Below are 18554 nucleotides of genomic sequence, written 5' to 3'. Positions count from 1 at the left end.
GTGATAGATTAACTGGTGGAGATAAATTTGTGTTGGCAGTTGGCAGAGGCAAATTTTTATGTGGGCGTGGCTTTTCAGGAACCTTTTAACAGAACCAGGAAATAAACAATGCTTGTTCAACTTGAAGAACTACATATCCTTGCAATATGCAACTGATTCCATAACATAACACATCTATCAGGATCTAACGAAATACTCGCTAGAAAGATGTTTTATTTCTGTCGTAGATCTATTGCATAATGCATTTTTTTTTTTTATAATACCTGCCAAGCCGCTTACATACAGCCTGTAAACTTGTTAATCAGTTGTTTCAGGGCCTGAGAAACGTCAGAGAAAGATCAAATTTGACATAAAGATGCTGTTGAACAAATAGACTTAAAACCACGTATCAGTCACTGAAAGCCAACAGAAATGTTAAAGAGCCAAGTGAAAAAAGATGTTAAAGAAGAGCAACTGGCTTCATTTTTTTTCTTTTCCTCCATCATCCTGTATGATATCTGAATGTCTTCATCAGGGTGGAACACGTTAAAAATCTAATTATTTTCAAGCAACATTTATATCATGTCATACAGTTCAGAAGATACAAAGGAGTATTAAGCTTTCTTGGGAAAAAACAACTTTATAGGTTGTTTAAATTTTCCTCTTTGTCTCGAAATAAAGTAGACATCTAGAGAAAGTTTGGAATTTGATTTCAAGAACAAAGGAAAATGGTGAGAAAGATCGTGTTTCGTGATTAAAGTGAAAATATTGTGTTGAGAATAAAGAGGTGATATTTTAAAGGCCGAAATGCTAAAAAAAGTTGTTCTTTCCAAACATGCTTCATATGCATCAGCTGGATTTATACTAAGATAAGATTAAACTACACACAGGTTGACACGTTTTACAAAATTAGGTAACTCCTGAAGGCAACTGGCTGAACGGGATTTTATTTAGCGCTCTTAAAGTAAAGGGGGCCACAGTAAACTTAACAATGGAAAACAATGCATCATCTTCCTTCCGAATAAGAACAAGGATATTTTACATTTACCCAAAAATGATTTTCTTCTTCTTTTATCTTATTAAGAAAAGTAAAGCAGTTTGAGACTCTCAGCGGGGGTTTCTCTTGCTTCTTTGTGTCAAAGTTATTTATACAATTTAATTAGTATTGTTTTAATCATTTAATTAATCATTTATACTAGGTACACATGAAATAAATTGTCATTATGTGCAACTCGACCTTTCAGAAACTTTCAAACGATCAACTTTGAACTTTTTGTCTGTTAAGTCAACTTGCTCTGTTTGTGCAACAGGGGAGAAGCCTCATGTGTGCCAGATATGCGGCAAAGCCTTCAGCCAGAGCTCCAACCTCATCACGCACAGCCGAAAGCACAGGGACGACCGGCCCTACCGCTGCACTCTCTGCCTCTACAGCTTCCAGCACAAAGCGGACCTACGGCAGCATCAGGAGCAACACTGCACCTACCGTTGACCTCCGGCCTTTCTTCTTCACCACATGAAACACTTTGAGGAAAGCCCCTCTATCTGCTGTTCTGATGATCAGTTTTTTTATATGTATAGACTTCGTTCAGCTACAGTCTAAATTATCTTTGTGGCCAATAACAGCCATTCATACTGTATGAAAAGAAAGACTGCCATAGCTATGGAATTTACTCATTTAGCAGAACCCTTTCAGCTGCTGCTCTCTGCACCTACTTTTTAAACAAATAATCTATTTAAAATTTCCAAGATTGAAATATATTACAGGTCCTTCTCAAAAAATTTGCATATTGTGATAAAGTTCATTATTTTCCATAATGTCATGATGAAAATTTAACATTCATATATTTTAGATTCATTGCACACTAACTGAAATATTTCAGGTCTTTTATTGTCTTAATACGGATGATTTTGGCATACAGCTCATGAAAACCCAAAATTCCTATTTCACAAAATTAGCATATCATTAAAAGGGTCTCTAAACGAGCTATGAACCTAATCATCTGAATCAACGAGTTAACTCTAAACACCTGCAAAAGATTCCTGAGGCCTTTAAAACTCCCAGCCTGGTTCATCACTCAAAACCCCAATCATGGGTAAGACTGCCGACCTGACTGCTGTCCAGAAGGCCACTATTGACACCCTCAAGCAAGAGGGTAAGACACAGAAAGAAATTTCTGAACGAATAGGCTGTTCCCAGAGTGCTGTATCAAGGCACCTCAGTGGGAAGTCTGTGGGAAGGAAAAAGTGTGGCAGAAAACGCTGCACAACGAGAAGAGGTGACCGGACCCTGAGGAAGATTGTGGAGAAGGGCCGATTCCAGACCTTGGGGGACCTGCGGAAGCAGTGGACTGAGTCTGGAGTAGAAACATCCAGAGCCACCGTGCACAGGCGTGTGCAGGAAATGGGCTACAGGTGCCGCATTCCCCAGTCCTGGGCTACAGAGAAGCAGCACTGGACTGTTGCTCAGTGGTCCAAAGTACTTTTTTCGGATGAAAGCAAATTCTGCATGTCATTCGGAAATCAAGGTGCCAGAGTCTGGAGGAAGACTGGGGAGAAGGAAATGCCAAAATGCCAGAAGTCCAGTGTCAAGTACCCACAGTCAGTGATGGTCTGGTTGCCGTGTCAGCTGCTGGTGTTGGTCCACTGAGTTTTATCAAGGGCAGGGTCAATGCAGCTAGCTATCAGGAGATTTTGGAGCACTTCATGCTTCCATCTGCTGAAAAGCTTTATGGAGATGAAGATTTCATTTTTCAGCACGACCTGGCACCTGCTCACAGTGCCAAAACCACTGGTAAATGGTTTACTGACCATGGTATCACTGTGCTCAATTGGCCTGCCAACTCTCCTGACCTGAACCCCATAGAGAATCTGTGGAATATTGTGAAGAGAACGTTGAGAGACTCAAGACCCAACACTCTGGATGAGCTAAAGGCCGCTATCGAAGCATCCTGGGCCTCCATAAGACCTCAGCAGTGCCACAGGCTGATTGCCTCCATGCCACGCCGCATTGAAGCAGTCATTTCTGCAAAAGGATTCCCGACCAAGTATTGAGTGCATAACTGTACATGATTATTTGAAGGTTGACGTTTTTTTGTATTAAAAACACTTTTCTTTTATTGGTCGGATGAAATATGCTAATTTTGTGAGATAGGAATTTTGGGTTTTCATGAGCTGTATGCCAAAATCATCCGTATTAAGACAATAAAAGACCTGAAATATTTCAGTTAGTGTGCAATGAATCTAAAATACATGAATGTTAAATTTTCATCATTACATTATAGAAAATAATGAACTTTATCACAATATGCTAATTTTTTGAGAAGGACCTGTATTTGTCTCTGTTTTAGTCACCTTTTTATGGGTTCCACCTCATCAACCTACAGTATTTAGAAAACACTGCAACACGCTGCTGCAGAGCATTTAAATAAAGGACTTTTCAAACCATGAGTTTGTTTTTTTTAGCCAGTTATAAAACTGCAGAGAAAAATAAGGCAAGAATATGGAGGACGATGAGGAAGCCATGTTTAATAATCTGCAGACCTCCAGTCTGTCCAGGCTGTTCTATGGTCAACTTTACGTGTTCTACTCATGTTTATTTACTGCACAAAGAAACTGAAAGGCAATAATAGGTGCTAAGTTTCTAAACTCATTAGCTTATTTTATTCAATGATGTGGTACAAGGAAAATGTTTTAATTACTATCCTTATCAAGGCATAGTGTAAGGACTTTGATTATTGATTAATTAGCATTTATCAAAAATTATAATTAAACATCATAATTCAGAAAAATTATTTCTTAACCAAAAATCATTACTTACGAATAGAAATCAGAGATGTCCTCTGGTGTGATTATGGGCTCAAAGCCTTTAATAATTACAATTAGTAAATTATTAATATTTGATCATTATTAACCAAAACTACACTAGATGTCACTGTTTAATCAACCGCTTCACTCTTGCTCAAAATAAACACAAACGCTTTCTCTTTATCTATGTGAACATTTATTAAATCAACAGCCCTGATACACCTCGCTATTCTGATTCAATAATCATCACCTAATCAAGAATGCATAAATTCTACACAAAAGGGGTAAAATAACTAACCAAACAAAGATAAAACAACACTATGAAAGTCAAACCAGTAGTTTATGGGCAAAAATGGTAATGGAACAAAGCTTTGGGTTTACTTGGAATGTGGGACATGTAACCAGTAGACAGCAATACGTTCACATAGGCAGATCATTTTAGAGCAACCTCCACCAACCTGCAGCCATAAAACCCCTAAAGTGGGAGCTCAGTGAAACACAAAGGGTTGTAAAACGTTTAGGTTGAAACCAGTGGAAAAACACTATGAGTGAAGACAATGGAACAGTGAGTGTTCCACCATGAGGTTCTAGCTGGAGCTTCAGGGCTTCTGAGAACCTCTAACAGTCCAACTTTTAAGTGAAGTTTATTTATATAGCACTTTTCAGCAACAAGGCACTCAAGGCGCTGTATATGAGGAAAAACATTACAATGATAGAGAAAATCAAACAACAGAAAAACAAATCAAATGATATTAATAATCCTTGGAGGTTTACTGGTAAGAATACAATCATTCTAAGAAAACAAAAACTCTATCAATCCTTCTAAGCTGGATCACTTGTATGAAACAGTTTTAGTCCAAACTTCACCTGAGTCTGTGCTCAGGGGTTCAAAACACAGTGAGGCACACACAGCTTCAAAGCACGGTGGCTTTCAGAGTCTAACAGCAGTCAAAGCTTCAATAAGACATTGCATGCACATACAACTTAGAACACATTGGACCACTGTTAGGTATTATTAAGTCAACTCAGAGGTAAGAACGATACAGTCAGTTTTACTTGCAGCAAGGGTAGCTCACTTTGCAGTGCAGACTACAAAGTTTTGACACCCTATCTCTTTATTTATATGCACAGTTCAACAGACAGTTCAGACAGGGTGTGTGTGTGTGTGTGTGTGTGTGAGGCTGAAATAGATAACGATGATCCCACACACAGGAGAGCTGCATACCAGAGCATGATACAAACCGGAGTGCAGCTGCACTACAGCACAAAGTTTTTACATGAGTGATACGTTTTCGAACCCATCCAACAACCACAATAAGTGGCGATTCCAAATCGCCCTAAAATCCTACTCTATCCTGCCCAAGTTATTTCTATTGTACTGACAGAAATAAAACAAGAACGGAATTACTTGGTGTCGTCTTCTCTGGAGCAGGAGAGAGGGGGGAGATTTGTTACGCGTCCGTAACAAACTCAAGGACGGTCAGCTTCTCCTCCTTTGGCAAAAAGGGAAAAATATGACGGACCGTCACCATTTGACTGGAGCAAAACAAAGAGGAAAATTTTTGTCTTCTTGGAAAACCTCTGTGGGTTTTTCTTGAGTTGCGTGTCAAGTCCACGCCTTCGATCGGTAAGGTAAAAACCTACTGGTCTTCTTATCCAAGTAAGCTTTAGCTCGTTGAGCTTCTCATGAGTTTGGCCAGTGAGGAGAATGAATGAAACCCACGTTTGAGTTTCTTCTCCAGAATGTTGCCTGGTAACCGCGTCTCGGTTTCCAGCGGGAGAAAAAGCAATAGTGGAGAGTCTCACGTGTTCTTATATAGCCCACTGTGACATTAGAGCTACGTTGCCCACTTCCTGTTAACTGCAATTCATGCCGGGAGGTGTAGTAGCAGATGTCAAATGGTCCAACAATAGCGTTGACCTCCATTTATGTGTGCATCCTGGGATCTGCAAGATTTAAGATTTAAATGGTAATTTTTTTCCTTTAAATTAAATTTGTGTAAAACTAGAAAATCCTTCCCCTAATAAATGCTTTTCTTTGCTCTATGGAACCTCTGAATATAGATTTTCTTTGTTTGAACAGGCAATTTTATCTTGAAAATCTGGAAACAAGTTTCTTTAATGAAAATAATGGAAAGTAAAATAATTTCTTTCCAACACACAGTCCCACCAAATACCATTACAAGCACTTGAATAACTTCACCCCTAGCCTAAACCAATTTTTTACCTTAGCTCTAACCCATAATGACGCTTTATCACATTAAGAAGTACAAATGCACAACTGGTCCTGACAAGGTAAGTGATCTTACCAGTGAAGGGGTATGCATACTGTTGGCACCAGTAGCAATCTAACCTTTTTATTCTAGCTATCAGAATTAGGAACATGTCATACAAAATAAATATATTTCCCTTATTAACAAACTACATTAAACAAGCTCACATCTGACCATTTAAGATAATTTTATAAGATATGATCTGGGTTGCTAGCTGTGCTTGATTCTTAGATGTACTGAAAGCCATTTAGATCAGGCTTAAAGCAAAGACTCAGTAATTAGTGTAAATTACTCTAAGTTCTAATGAACGGAGCATCAGTAATGTAATGTTACAATACAATGTCAATGCAGCAAGGTTAGCAGTCTTCAGGTTAGCTGCTGTATCAAAAGCCAATTTGTCATCGTTTTTTTGGTTTACGTTTCTCTTTGCCATGAGATATGGAAGGACTTTCCAGGCCCCAGGATTTAACTAGCAAGCAAGAACATAATACACGGGTGTTGCTCCGCTTTTGTGTAAGTATATATGTCGAGGGATGTTGGACGTTACTGCCTCTGGGTAGTTAATGTAATGTTCTCTTAAATAATCCACTGTTTGGTGTCATTGTTTTCAGGTCAAAAGGTAAGGTAAGTTTATTTATATAGCGCTTTTCAGCAACGAGACACTCAAAGTGCTGTACATACAATTACAATACAATCACAACGCAAATAAACACAGATACAGACACAGAAAAACAAATCAATTGATAAAATCAAACAACAGAGGTAATTTAAAAAAGTAAAATAAAATAAAGAGAATAGAATGATGGATAAGAAAATGAAAGGAAAATTGGACTGAAAACGCAACTAATTATTCCTAGATAACACAGTCAATAGGCCATAAGTTTTTAATCTTGATTTAAAGCAACTTAGGGTTTCGGCGCTTTTACAGTTTTCTGGCAGTTTATTCCAGATTAGTGGAGCATAAGAACTAAAAGCTGCTTCTCCATGTTTGGTTCTGGTTCTGGGTATGCAGAGTAGATTTGAGCGAGATGACCTGAGAGGTCTGGCTGGTTGATACACTGACAACAAGTCTGTAATGTATTTTGTTGCTAAGCCATTCACTGATTTATAGACTAGCAGAAGTATTTTAAAGTCTATTCTCTGAGCTACAGGGAGCCAGTTTCAGGACTTTAGAACCGGGGTGATGTGCTCCACTTTCTTAGTTCTAGTGAGGACGCGGACAGCAGCGTTCTGGACACCGTTGCAGAAATCAATTCTACTAAAGATGAACACATGAATTAGTTTTTCAAGGTCCTGCTGAGACATTAATCCTTTAATCCTGGAGATGTTCTTTAGGTGATAGAAGGCTGACCTAGTTACTACCTTTATGTGCCTCTGAAGGTTCAGGTCTGAGTCCATCACTACACCCAGGTTTCGAGACTGACTGGTGTTTTCTAGCTGTATTAAATGAAGCTGTGTGCTAACTTTTAAACGCTCTTCCTTTGGTCCAAAGATTATTACTTCTGTTTTGTTTTGATTCAGCTGAAGAATCAAAACAAAATTCTTCTCAAGGCTGAAGTTCAAGTGATGTCATTGCTGTTAAAGTCCAAACTGAATTCCAAGTCTTTTGTTAATTCATCAGGTTCAAAGACAATAAATGGCATTTCTACAGCATTGCAGTGTCAAACTACTGCACTGCTGCAGATTAGGTAATTCAAATCTTGTACCGTTTGTTTTTAGGCCTAAATTCACACCAGTGTTTTCGTTAACAATGACGAAAAGATTTTGTTGACACCCCTTTTTTTTCAATGAGTTTTTGTTGATGAGACAAGACTAGACAAAAGTGTTAGTGGGTGGTCTGTCGGACGTTCAAAATGCATGACATTTCTGCCAATTGTGCATGTAGTCTGTCGATGTAAAGCTAAAAGGTATCTGCAATGCCGCTCCATTCTATACTTGTTTGGCCACACCCTCCACCACCATGGGTTTAATTATTTCATTGATGGACCATGGGAGTTGCACATTCTAAAACGAAAACCACAAAAGGATCTGTGGACTTATTTTAAATATGATACGCCTGAGAAAACGCCAAATGTATTGTAGAGGGGGACAGCGGTAAATGTGGTCACAACTAGGTGGGAAAAAATCACAAAGCTTACCACGCTGATATTAGTTCAACGGTAATGTTCCAATAAGTCCTGTTTACATATTATATACATGCAATGTTACTCGACAATCGGCTTGTGATACATTTAATAATAAGCTTAAAGTTTTCCACATAACTCTTGGTGGAAATGGGCTGCTAACTTCAGACTAAAATTAGCTTGGTTGCACTAACGCCAATTCATTAGCTTATCTGTGTTACTGTTATATAAATAAAAAGCAGAGATTTTGATTCACACAATTGGGAGGAGAGACCTTCCCAATCTGAACCCAAATGGTGTTTCGTTATTGGATTTTTGTGCCAGTCACGGATTGTCCATAATGAATACCATGGTATTTTGAGGCCAAGTGTCCAAAAGGCAAAAATTCGGGCTGGGGAGGAGTTCGGTGAGGCCATGGAGAAGGACTACCGGTCGGCCTCAGAGTAATTTTAGCAAACCGTCTGGCACCTCGGGAGGGGGAAGAAGTGCTTCTTCCACTGTTTACAGTGGGGGTGCAGAGCTGCTGACCTCAACAGTGGACATTTTCGGGCAGTGGAAGGAGTACTTCGAGGATCTCCTCAATTCTGCCACTGGACTAGAACTATCACATATAAAATTGAATAAATTTGACTAAAACAAATAAGCATTTCCATCAAAAAGACTAAAACTAAGAAGGCTGCCGAAAACAACACTGGTTCACACACAAACGTTGCACAATCTTTTAATTTTTCAGCATTTAATTCAAAACTGACCCATGACGTTTAAAATTTACTCTTTAAATATACATTTAGAGTCAAAGAAAATATAATCAAAGTTGATTGAAAACTTGTAAATATTGATTTTCTGAATAATCAACCCAAGCGTTTTTTATGTTGACTTTGTAATGACTTAGTTAACACGATAATATCTGCAGTCATTTTGTCCAATGCTTCACTTTATACGACACTGATCAGGTTTAGAGGCTTTTCTTAACCTGGGTTGGAAGATTCATCCCTAAAGATTATTCGGAGACGATGTTCTAAATGTTCTAAGATCTGCTTTTAAAATCATGTCAGATCTAAACAGTAACTGTTGCATTAAAAACAAGCAGAATGTTTTAGTTTGCATGATATACGCTGGTTTATCAGCTGCCGACTTCAGAAACCATGGATTTTATACCATTGGGCTCTGGCAACAACGTCATTGGAGTAGTCCCCACCAGTTGTGTGGGCATCCACATTTTCATATGAATGGACATTACCATCTCCCATATTGTAGGCCGCTATCCCTCCTGTAGATAAAAAAAAAAAAACTAAAGAGAATCAAGCCGGGTAAAGAAATCTAAATGTGTCTGTAGCTTTTTTCAAATAACAGTTCTGCTACACGGCTGTAGAGGTGTGCCCCTCTTCAGGTTGTCTCTGGTCAATAATAAACCACCAATAGAACTAGCCAAATACTTTTATATAACATTACGTTACATACACTTAACTGTGTTTAGATTTATCTACTAGGAATGAATTTACTCTTTTTGTCAATATTTCGTCAAAGAGGCTATTGTGTGAAACAAACCTTTCAGCTGTTGCTCCTTGTTCCAATTTGGGAACTTGCTCTGAATCCTTGTAATAAAATGAACCAGGATCCCTGTGGCTTGGTGGAGATGCTCTTCACTGTTCCAGTTTCCCTTTTTATCGTGATATCTAATATCAACCTACATATTTTTGGAAAGACACAGCACAAAAACTTTAGTAAATCTGTCTTTGTGTGACATTTGCCAAGATTTTGCACATTAGACCTAAACAGCATTTGACAACCTGCATGAGTCCCCAGGCATTTTGGTGGTCACCCCAACCATTCTGCAGGGTATTTCCAGCTCTTGACTCTCTTGAGATGATGGCAGCAATAAGGTCAGGATCAATACCTAACTTACTTCCCACTCTGTTGATTTCTGATTTGTAATTCTCCATTCTTCCAGAATCCATTTGTGCCATTTTTTCTGAGGCCTGCACACCTGTTTGAAAAAAAAAAAAAAGACAACAGGATTACATCCTCATGAGCGTTTCCCTTTCAGCATAACTAAAATGTTGCAGATTAATGTTTTCAGTTCTTGGTTGAGTGTCAGATCAGCTGTTTTTCTTCAGTATTTACCTGAGTAACCGAGTTTGTCCTGCTGAGACGTCTCCCAGGAAGCACCGGTAGTTTCAACTCTACTAATGTCTCCATAACCTGTGAAAGGTTGGGTATCAGCATTTACACAAAGTGCATGAAGCAGATAAATTAAACATGTTAAAAAATACATGTCAAATGCTTTCCTAAACCACAACTCAAGCACAGTCTCGCTGAAATGACACTTTCTGTTTCCTCAATGCTAACTAATAAAATATTTCATGTTTAAGAAAAGCCAGCCTTAGACCAGAAAAGTTACATCATAGCTTGAAGCAACAAAAACACTCACTCATTGTTGCCGTTTCTCTTGCTGATGCTCACTGGAAGCTGAAGTGGAAGATCTGTTCACTGTTCTGCAGTCTGGCGTGAAATAGAAACATACCAGTTGCAAGACGAGCTTTTATACCCTTCTTTACTTTCTTCTTTTACTTTCATTCTAATATTCTCAAGTTGTTTTTTGTTTCGCTTCGAGCATTGCGTGTTTGTCTAAATTGAACCTGAACACAGAAGGCGGGTTTTTACCACAGTAAGTGTCACTCCTTTTGTGTACATCAGTACTTTGTTGTTGTGAGACAGCAGAGCATAAGTAGAAATGATGGCGCCAGTGTGATAGATTAACTGGTGGAGATAAATTTGTGTTGGCAGTTGGCAGAGGCAGATTTTTATGTGGGCGTGGCTTTTCAGGAACCTTTTAACAGAACCAGGAAATAAACAATGCTTGTTCAACTTGAAGAGCTACATATCCTTGCAATATGCAACTGATTCCATAACATAACACATCTATCAGGATCTAACGAAATACTCGCTAGAAAGATGTTTTATTTCTGTCGTAGATCTATTGCATAATGCATTTTTTTTTTTTTATAATACCTGCGAAGCCGCTTACATACGTAAACTTGTTTATCGGTTGTTTCAGGGCCTGAGAAACGTCAGAGAAAGATCGAAATTGACATAAAGATGCCGTTGAACAAATAGACTTAAAACCACGTATCAGTCACTGAAAGCCAACAGAAATGTTAAAGAGCCAAGTGAAAAAAGATGTTAAAGAAGAGCAACTGGCTTCATTTTTTTTTCTTTTCCTCCATCATCCTGTATGATATCTGAATGTCTTCATCAGGCTGGAACACGTTAAAAATCTAATTATTTTCAAGCAACGTTTATATCATGTCATACAGTTCAGAAGATACAAAGGAGTATTAAGCTTCCTTGGGAAAAAACAACTTTATAGGTTTTTTAAATTTTCCTCTTTGTCTCGGAATAAAGTAGACATTTAGAGAAAGTTTGGAATTTGATTTCAAGAACAAAGGAAAATGGTGAGGAAAATCGTGTTTCATGATTAAAGTGAAAATATTGTGTTGAGAATAAAGAGGTGATATTTTAAAGGCCGAAATGCTAAAAAAAAGGTGTTCTTTCCAAACATGCTTCATATGCATCGGGACAGCCTCTGTTTCCACATGATCATTATAAGTGGGAGAATGTTTTATTATGAAGCAACTACCGGTCATTCAATTACAGAAGACATGGCTGCTGCTGGTCTTTGCAACAGTTTCATTTTCACCTTCATTTTCACCTTGTGTGTGCCCTTTTTTTTCCACATCATTTCAGCTTATTACAGGTAAACTACGGGTGAACAAGTGAGCCTAATACTCTGTCATAAGAGGCAAAACTGAAGAACTGTAGAGCCTTCAGTCTTTGCTCTTTTGAACCACAGTCCGTCCTCTGGTGTGGTCCCATGCAGCCTCTGATTAAGAAACTCACCCCTGACCCCCCTGTTCTTGCTAATTAACGGCCAATTTGTAAACTCCCATTTCTTACAAAAATCCTTGAGAAAATACTCAACAACCAGTTAATGGTATACTTGAGACAGAACATTTTAGAGGTTTTATTCTGGTTTTTAATATTTACATAGTACAGAATAAGCCCGTTTTAAAGTTCTTGACGTTATATTTAGCAACTGACTCTGGTCACTGTGTTGTCCTCATGCTTTTAATTTTTTGACACGGTAGATCATAGGATTTTACTTTCTTTTTTGGAGCAGTGGAAGAGCATCAGCAGTACCGCTCTAGACTGGTTTAGGTCCTACTCAGCCAAGCATACTTTCTGTTTCTGCCTGGGTGACCAAGTGTTTTCCTCTGCTCCTCTCTTGCGTTGGGTCCTGCAGGGCTCAAATTAAGACCCCCTCCTCTTTATGCTGTACCTGCTTCCTCTTGGCTCTATTTTTAGACAATAGGGGATTTTCTTTCATTGTTACATAGATGATACCCAGATACATGTCCTGCTCAAGAAAAATTACTGCAACTCTGAGCCCTCTGTTTTCATGGCTGGATGACATAAAAGTCTGGTTGGATGTGTACTTTTTGAAGCACAAAGAGAAGAAGACTGAAGTGATGGTCTTTAGAAGCTCTACTGAAACTCCCACGTAGATGTTGGTTCCTTGACCCAGTACATTAGATGAACTGATACAAACCTAGGAATCAAAGTGAATCCTGGACTGAAGTCAGACAATCAAATCAGAGCAGTTGTTAATTCCAGCTTTTTTTTATTTGAGGCAGCTGGCTAATGTAAAGCCAATTCTTATTCAGCAGCCGACAGTAATCGATGCCTTATTAACCACTCGGCTGTATCACTATAGACCACTTTATAAAGGAATAAGTGATTCCTCTATTTCTCAGCTTCAGAGGGTACAGAAAGCTGCTCAACATCTTTTAACTTGCATATAAATGTTTAACCTCAATTCTTTTATTTTACCCTGTCTGCACTGGTTGTGTGTATAGTTTAGGATTAATTTAAAAAAATTATTTTATTTGCTTTTAAAGCAATTACCTTGTCCTGCCCTACCTGTCTGAGCTGCTAAATCCCTACACACCCTCTGGTTCCCTCAGGTCAGCTGATGAGGATACCATGCTTTCGCTGTAGCAGCTCCTAAAGGCCTCTTCCCTGTCTGTTTTAAAATCCCTTCTTAAAGCCCATCTCTTCTCCCTGGCCTTTGACACCATCACAGATGTTGACTTTAAATAGTTTTTACCTCAGTCAGTCAGTCAGTCAGTCATTTTCTACCGCTTATTCCATAGTGGGTCGCGGGGGAGCTGGTGCCTAACTCCAGCAGTCTATGGGCGAGAGGCAGGGTACACCCTGGACAGGTCGCCAGTCCATCGCAGGGCAACACACAAACAACCACACACTCATTCATACACCTAAGGGCAATTTAGAGTGACCAATTAACCTAACAGGCATGTCTTTGGACTGTGGGAGGAAGCCACCAATTCTACCAATATCTGGTTTAAGGACCATGGTATCCCTGCTCTTAATTGGCCAGCAAACTCACCTGACCTTAACCCCATAGAAAATCTTTGGGGTACTGTGAAGAGGAAGATGCAATACGCCAGACCCAACCAATCAGAAGAGCTGAAGGCCACTATCAGAGCAACCTGGGCTCTCATAACACCTGAGCAGTGCCACAGGCTGATCGACTTCATGCCACGCTGCATTGCTGCAGCAATCCGGGCAACAGGAGCCCCAGCTCAAGTATTTAAAACGGACACTCTTGATTCTCAAATCATATGTTTTCTGACAATGTGGAAGTATCTCAGACTTAAAGCAAGTCTGTCTGTGCAGTTTTGCTTATCTGCTCGCTTGAAGGCAACATAAACTATCTCTCTTCTTTCACTTTTGTTCTGACATCCTTGAACTTTTTTCCTTTCTGTTTCTGGAAAATCAGATGTTTCCTGTTTAGTTGATTCACTCAGTACCATGGGGTATGTAATATCCTGGCTAAAGACATCTAAGTGCCAGGCCCAACCAACCACATAAACATGCCTCCATCACTGTAATGTATACAAACATCTCAAATATAACCTTTAACACATATGCATTTAATTCCACCCAAGGGTTTCATAATGACTTCAGACCGGGTCAAATTGCTCTCTTATCCCATAGATCAGAGGTCACAAACTGACGGACTGCATTCTGTATCCAGACCTCGTACTTGTACTCGTACTCGTCGTCTTCCGCTTATCCGGGACCGGGTCGCGGGGGCAGCAGACCCAGCAGACCCAGCAGAGACACACAGACGTCCCTCTCTCCAGACACCTCCTCCAGCTCCTCCAGGGGGAGCCCAAGACGTTCCCAGGCCAGCCGAGAGACATAGTCCCTCCAGCGTGTCCTGGGCCGTCCCCTGGGCCTCCTCCCAGTGGGACGTGGCTGGAACACTTCCCGAGGAACGCGTCCAGGAGGCATCCGGTATAGATACCCGAGCCACCTCTACTCTGAGCCCCTCCCGGATGGCCGAGCTCCTCACCCTATCTCTAAGGGAGTGCCCGGCAACCCTACGGAGGAAGCTCATTTCAGCCGCTTGTATCCGGGATCTCGTTCTTTCGGTCATGACCCAAAGTTCATGGCCATAGGTGAGGGTGGGAACGTAGACCAACCGGTGAATTGAGAGCTTTGCTTTTCGGCTCAGCTCTCTCTTCACCACAACAGACCGGCACAGCGGCCCCATTACTGTGGCAGCCACACCGATCCGTCTGTCGATCTCCCGCTCCATTCTTCCCTCACTCGTGAACAAGACCCCGAGATACTTAAACTCCTCCACTTGAGGCAGGAACTCCCCTCCAACCTGAAAAGGACAAGCCATCCTTTTCCGGTCGAGTACCACAGCCTCAAACTTGGAGGAGCTGATCCTCATCCCAGCCGCTTCACACTCGGCTGCGAACCGCCACAGCGCATGCTGTAGGTCTTGGCTAGAGGGGGCCAGCAGGACCACGTCATCCGCAAAAAGAAGAGACGAAATCCACTGGTCCCCAAACCAGACCCCCTCCGGCCCTTGGCTGCGTCTAGAAATCCTGTCCATGAAAGTTATGAACAGGACCGGTGACAAAGGGCAGCCCTGCCGGAGTCCAACATGCACCGGGAACAAGTCCGACTTAGTGCCGGCAATGCGGACCATACTCCTGCTCTGCTCATACAGGGACCGGATGGCCCCTAATAAAGGGCCCCCGATTCCATACTCCTGGAGCACCCCGCACAGGGCATCACGAGGGACACAGTTGAATGCCTTCTACAGGTCCACAAAACACATGTGAACCGGTTGGGCAAACTCCCGTGAACCCTCGAGCACCCTGTAGAGGGTATAGAGCTGGTCCAGTGTCCCACGGCCGGGACGAAAACCACACTGCTCCTCCTGAAGCCGGGGTTCGACTATCGGTCGGACTCTCCTCTCCAATACCCTGGCGTAGGCCTTACCAGGGAGGCTGAGGAGTGTGATCCCCCTGTAGTTGGAACACACCCTCCGGTCCCCCTTCTTATGAAGGGGGACCACCACCCCAGTCTGCCAGTCCAGAGGCACTGTCCCCGACCGCCACGCAATGTTGAAGAGGCGTGTCAACTATGACAGCCCTACAACATCCAGAGACTTGAGGTACTAAGGACGTATGTCATCCACCCCCGAAGCCTTGCCACTGCTGAGCTTTTTAACCACCTCGGTGACTTCAGCCTGGGTGATGAAAGAGTCCAACCTCGAGTCCCCAGCCTCTGTTTCCACCATGGAATGCGTGATGGCAGGATTGAGGAGATCCTCGAAGTACTCCTTCCACCGCCCGATAATGTCCTCAGTCGAGGTCAGCAGTCTCCCACTCCCACTATATTTTTGCCTCTGCCACAGCCCGGGCCACAGCACGCCGTCAGCCGCCTCAGGAGTCCCACAAGCCAACCACAGCCGATAGGACTCCTTCTTCAGCTTGACAGCATCCCTTACTGCCGATGTCCACCATCGGGTTCTGGGATTGCCGCCGCGACAGGCACCGCAGACCTTACGGCCGCAGCTACGGGCAGCAGCATCGACAATAGATGTGGAGAACATGGTCCACTCGGACTCTATGTCTCCAACATCCCCCGGGATCTGGTCAAACTCTCCCGGAAGTGAGAGTTGAATACATCCCTGGCCGAGTGCTCTGCCAGACGTTTCCAGCAGACCCTCACTATGCGCTTGGGCCTGCCAAGTCTGTCCGGCTTTCTCCTCCTCCAGCGGATCCAACTCACCACCAGGTGGTGATCAGTGGACAGCTCAGCCCCTCTCTTCACTTGAGTGTCCAAAACATGCGGCCGAAGGTCTGATGATACGACAACAAAGTCGATCATCTACCTCCTGCCTAGGGTGTCCTGGTGCCAAGTGCACTGATGGACACCCTTATGTTTGAACATGGTGTTCGTTATGGACAATTCGTGACTAGCACAGAAGTCCAATAACAAAACACCACTCGGATTCATATTGGGGAGGCCATTCCTCCCGATCTCGCCTCTCCAGGTGTCACTGTCGTTCCCCACGTGGGCGTTGAAGTCCCCCAGTAGAATAATGGAGTCCCCGGGAGGGGCACTATCCAGCACCCCCGACAGGGACGCCAAGAAGGCCGGGTACTCTGCACTACCACTCGGCCCGTAGGCTGAAATGATACTCAGAGACCTCTCCCCAACCCGAAGGCGCAGGGATACGACCCTCTCATCCACTGGGGTAAATCCCAACACGAGATGGCTGAGCTGGGGGGCAACAAGCAAACCCACACCAGCCCGCCGCCTCTCCCCGTGGGCCACTCCAGAGTAGAAGAGAGTCCAACCCCTCTCAAGGAGATGGGTTCCAGAGCCCACGCTGTGTGTGGAGGCGAGCCCGACTATTTCTAGTCGATATCTCCCGACCTCCCGCACAAGCTCAGGCTTGTATCCGGACCTAACCGAGGTATTATTTAGATCCTGGCCAGCAGCTGGATTTTCTTCAAGCAATTCTTTTTCAAACTGAGGACGTTTATCATAATAAGGGTGGTTTTATATATATGTGTGTGTGTGTGTGTGTGTTTGTGTGTATATATATATATATATATATATATAGTTGTTAGTTGAATTGTTTATTTGTACTCATTCAAGTGATCTAAGTAAATCTTAATCTGAGAATATAGAGAACCTTCCTGCTTCTTTAAATTTGTAAAAAAAAAAAATCATACAATGAGGAGATACTCTATCCTTTAGAGAAATGTGTGCTTACATATTTAATATAACTTCTTGCAGCTTATTATTTTTAGAGTCAGTGTTTTAATAAACTTTGTTGGTTAGATGATAAGTAAACCAGGCAGATCTCAAAAAGTCAGCAGTTGTGGACTTTTCCTTTATTCTTCTGCATCTAGAAAATAACACGGTTTTTAAATTACATAGAGAACATTTTCCTTTCTATGCTCCATTACTTAGATTAAGTAATTTGTTACTTTGGTATTTTTTTGGATAGAAAAAGCCAAACTGTATCTTTAATTTAAAGCATGATAATTGTTAGCTGTGATTCAACATGAGCCAATAAATCGTAAAAATGCCAAAGAGTCTTTGATAGACAATCACGTTTCTTAATATTTGACAACTTTGACGCAGTATGGTTTTACATGCTCAAGATAACAGTTTCTTCCTTCTTCCATCGTTTCAGCAAAATATTCTGGTGTAAATTGTATTCGAAATATAGAGGGCTTTTAATTGAGCCCTTTATGATGGATAAATTATCGAATTCACAGTAATCAAAACAAATCGGGAACCAAGATGGTGTTTAGAAATCGCAAAACAACAATGGCTGCCATTCCTGTTATTCCCTAAAATGTTCCCAGCTTCTTATTTCTGAAAACAAGGCATCTCCAGGACAAGAGGTGTAGTTCACCACCTGTCTGTGGCCTTGGATAGTAAAATTGCTTGTGAGACCTCCTCCATTCACTGCACAGGGCACCAGTTGAAAACGCAACAAGTCCATGGCATGGCGAGATGGCAGTTTGGCCGTATAGTTTCCAATGATTGACACACCGTAGCCGATGGCATTGTGTCCCCTGGTGTGTCTGCCAATGTGGTTCCAACCCCTTCCTTCGTAGATGTAACCATCAGATCCAACGACAAAGCTGAAAATAAAAATATCACAACATACAGTACTTCAATCTAAAATTAATGATTCAATTTATTAAAAATTATGACGTGAAGTATGATGCAATTTTAGCAGCAGGTTCCTATATGCATCATGCAAGCAAGAAAATTCCTTACAAGGCCAATTCTGATGTAAATACAGAAACTTGTGTACAGTAACTTGAAAAAGTATTTGAAACTTTTTAAAATCTTGTCACATTACAACCACAGTCTTCAGTCTATTAATGATAGACCAGCAAAAAGAAATATCTAATTGCAGAAAAGCTTCACCTACCATATTTGTGCTTTGTTCCCTACA

General features: G+C 41.5%; 2 protein-coding genes across 3 annotated transcripts in view; both read right to left on the bottom strand.

The window, feature by feature from the left end:
- Positions 1 to 8884: 8884 nt before the first annotated feature.
- Positions 8885 to 10751, bottom strand: LOC124868643 (lysozyme g-like). Of its 2 annotated transcripts, XM_047366114.1 has the most exons (5): positions 10611 to 10751; positions 10304 to 10381; positions 9970 to 10166; positions 9728 to 9866; positions 8885 to 9449 (listed from the first exon to the last, which is right to left on the bottom strand). In XM_047366114.1, exons 1-5 carry the CDS (start codon positions 10612 to 10614, stop codon positions 9316 to 9318), a joined length of 552 nt encoding a protein of 183 aa, XP_047222070.1. In that variant the 5' UTR covers positions 10615 to 10751; the 3' UTR covers positions 8885 to 9315. The 2 variants fall into 2 exon arrangements, with proteins under 2 accessions (XP_047222070.1, XP_047222068.1); XM_047366112.1 differs by lacking the exon at positions 10611 to 10751 and having other exon boundaries at positions 10304 to 10480.
- Positions 10752 to 17450: 6699 nt separating this feature from the next.
- The window catches only part of LOC124867908 (N-acetylmuramoyl-L-alanine amidase-like), a 44196-nt gene continuing 43092 nt past the window's right edge, over positions 17451 to 18554 (bottom strand). The window contains exon 4 of the mRNA XM_047364597.1: positions 17451 to 18234. Within this exon, the coding sequence (XP_047220553.1) occupies positions 17931 to 18234 (304 nt within the window). The 3' untranslated portion in view covers positions 17451 to 17930. The remainder of the gene's footprint in view (positions 18235 to 18554) is intronic.

The sequence above is a fragment of the Girardinichthys multiradiatus genome, chromosome 5 (assembly GCF_021462225.1).
Source record: "Girardinichthys multiradiatus isolate DD_20200921_A chromosome 5, DD_fGirMul_XY1, whole genome shotgun sequence".
In the NCBI taxonomy this organism is placed as follows: domain Eukaryota; kingdom Metazoa; phylum Chordata; class Actinopteri; order Cyprinodontiformes; family Goodeidae; genus Girardinichthys; species Girardinichthys multiradiatus.
Note: the sequence above shows the minus strand (reverse complement) of the source record. Positions and strands in the feature narration are given on the sequence as shown.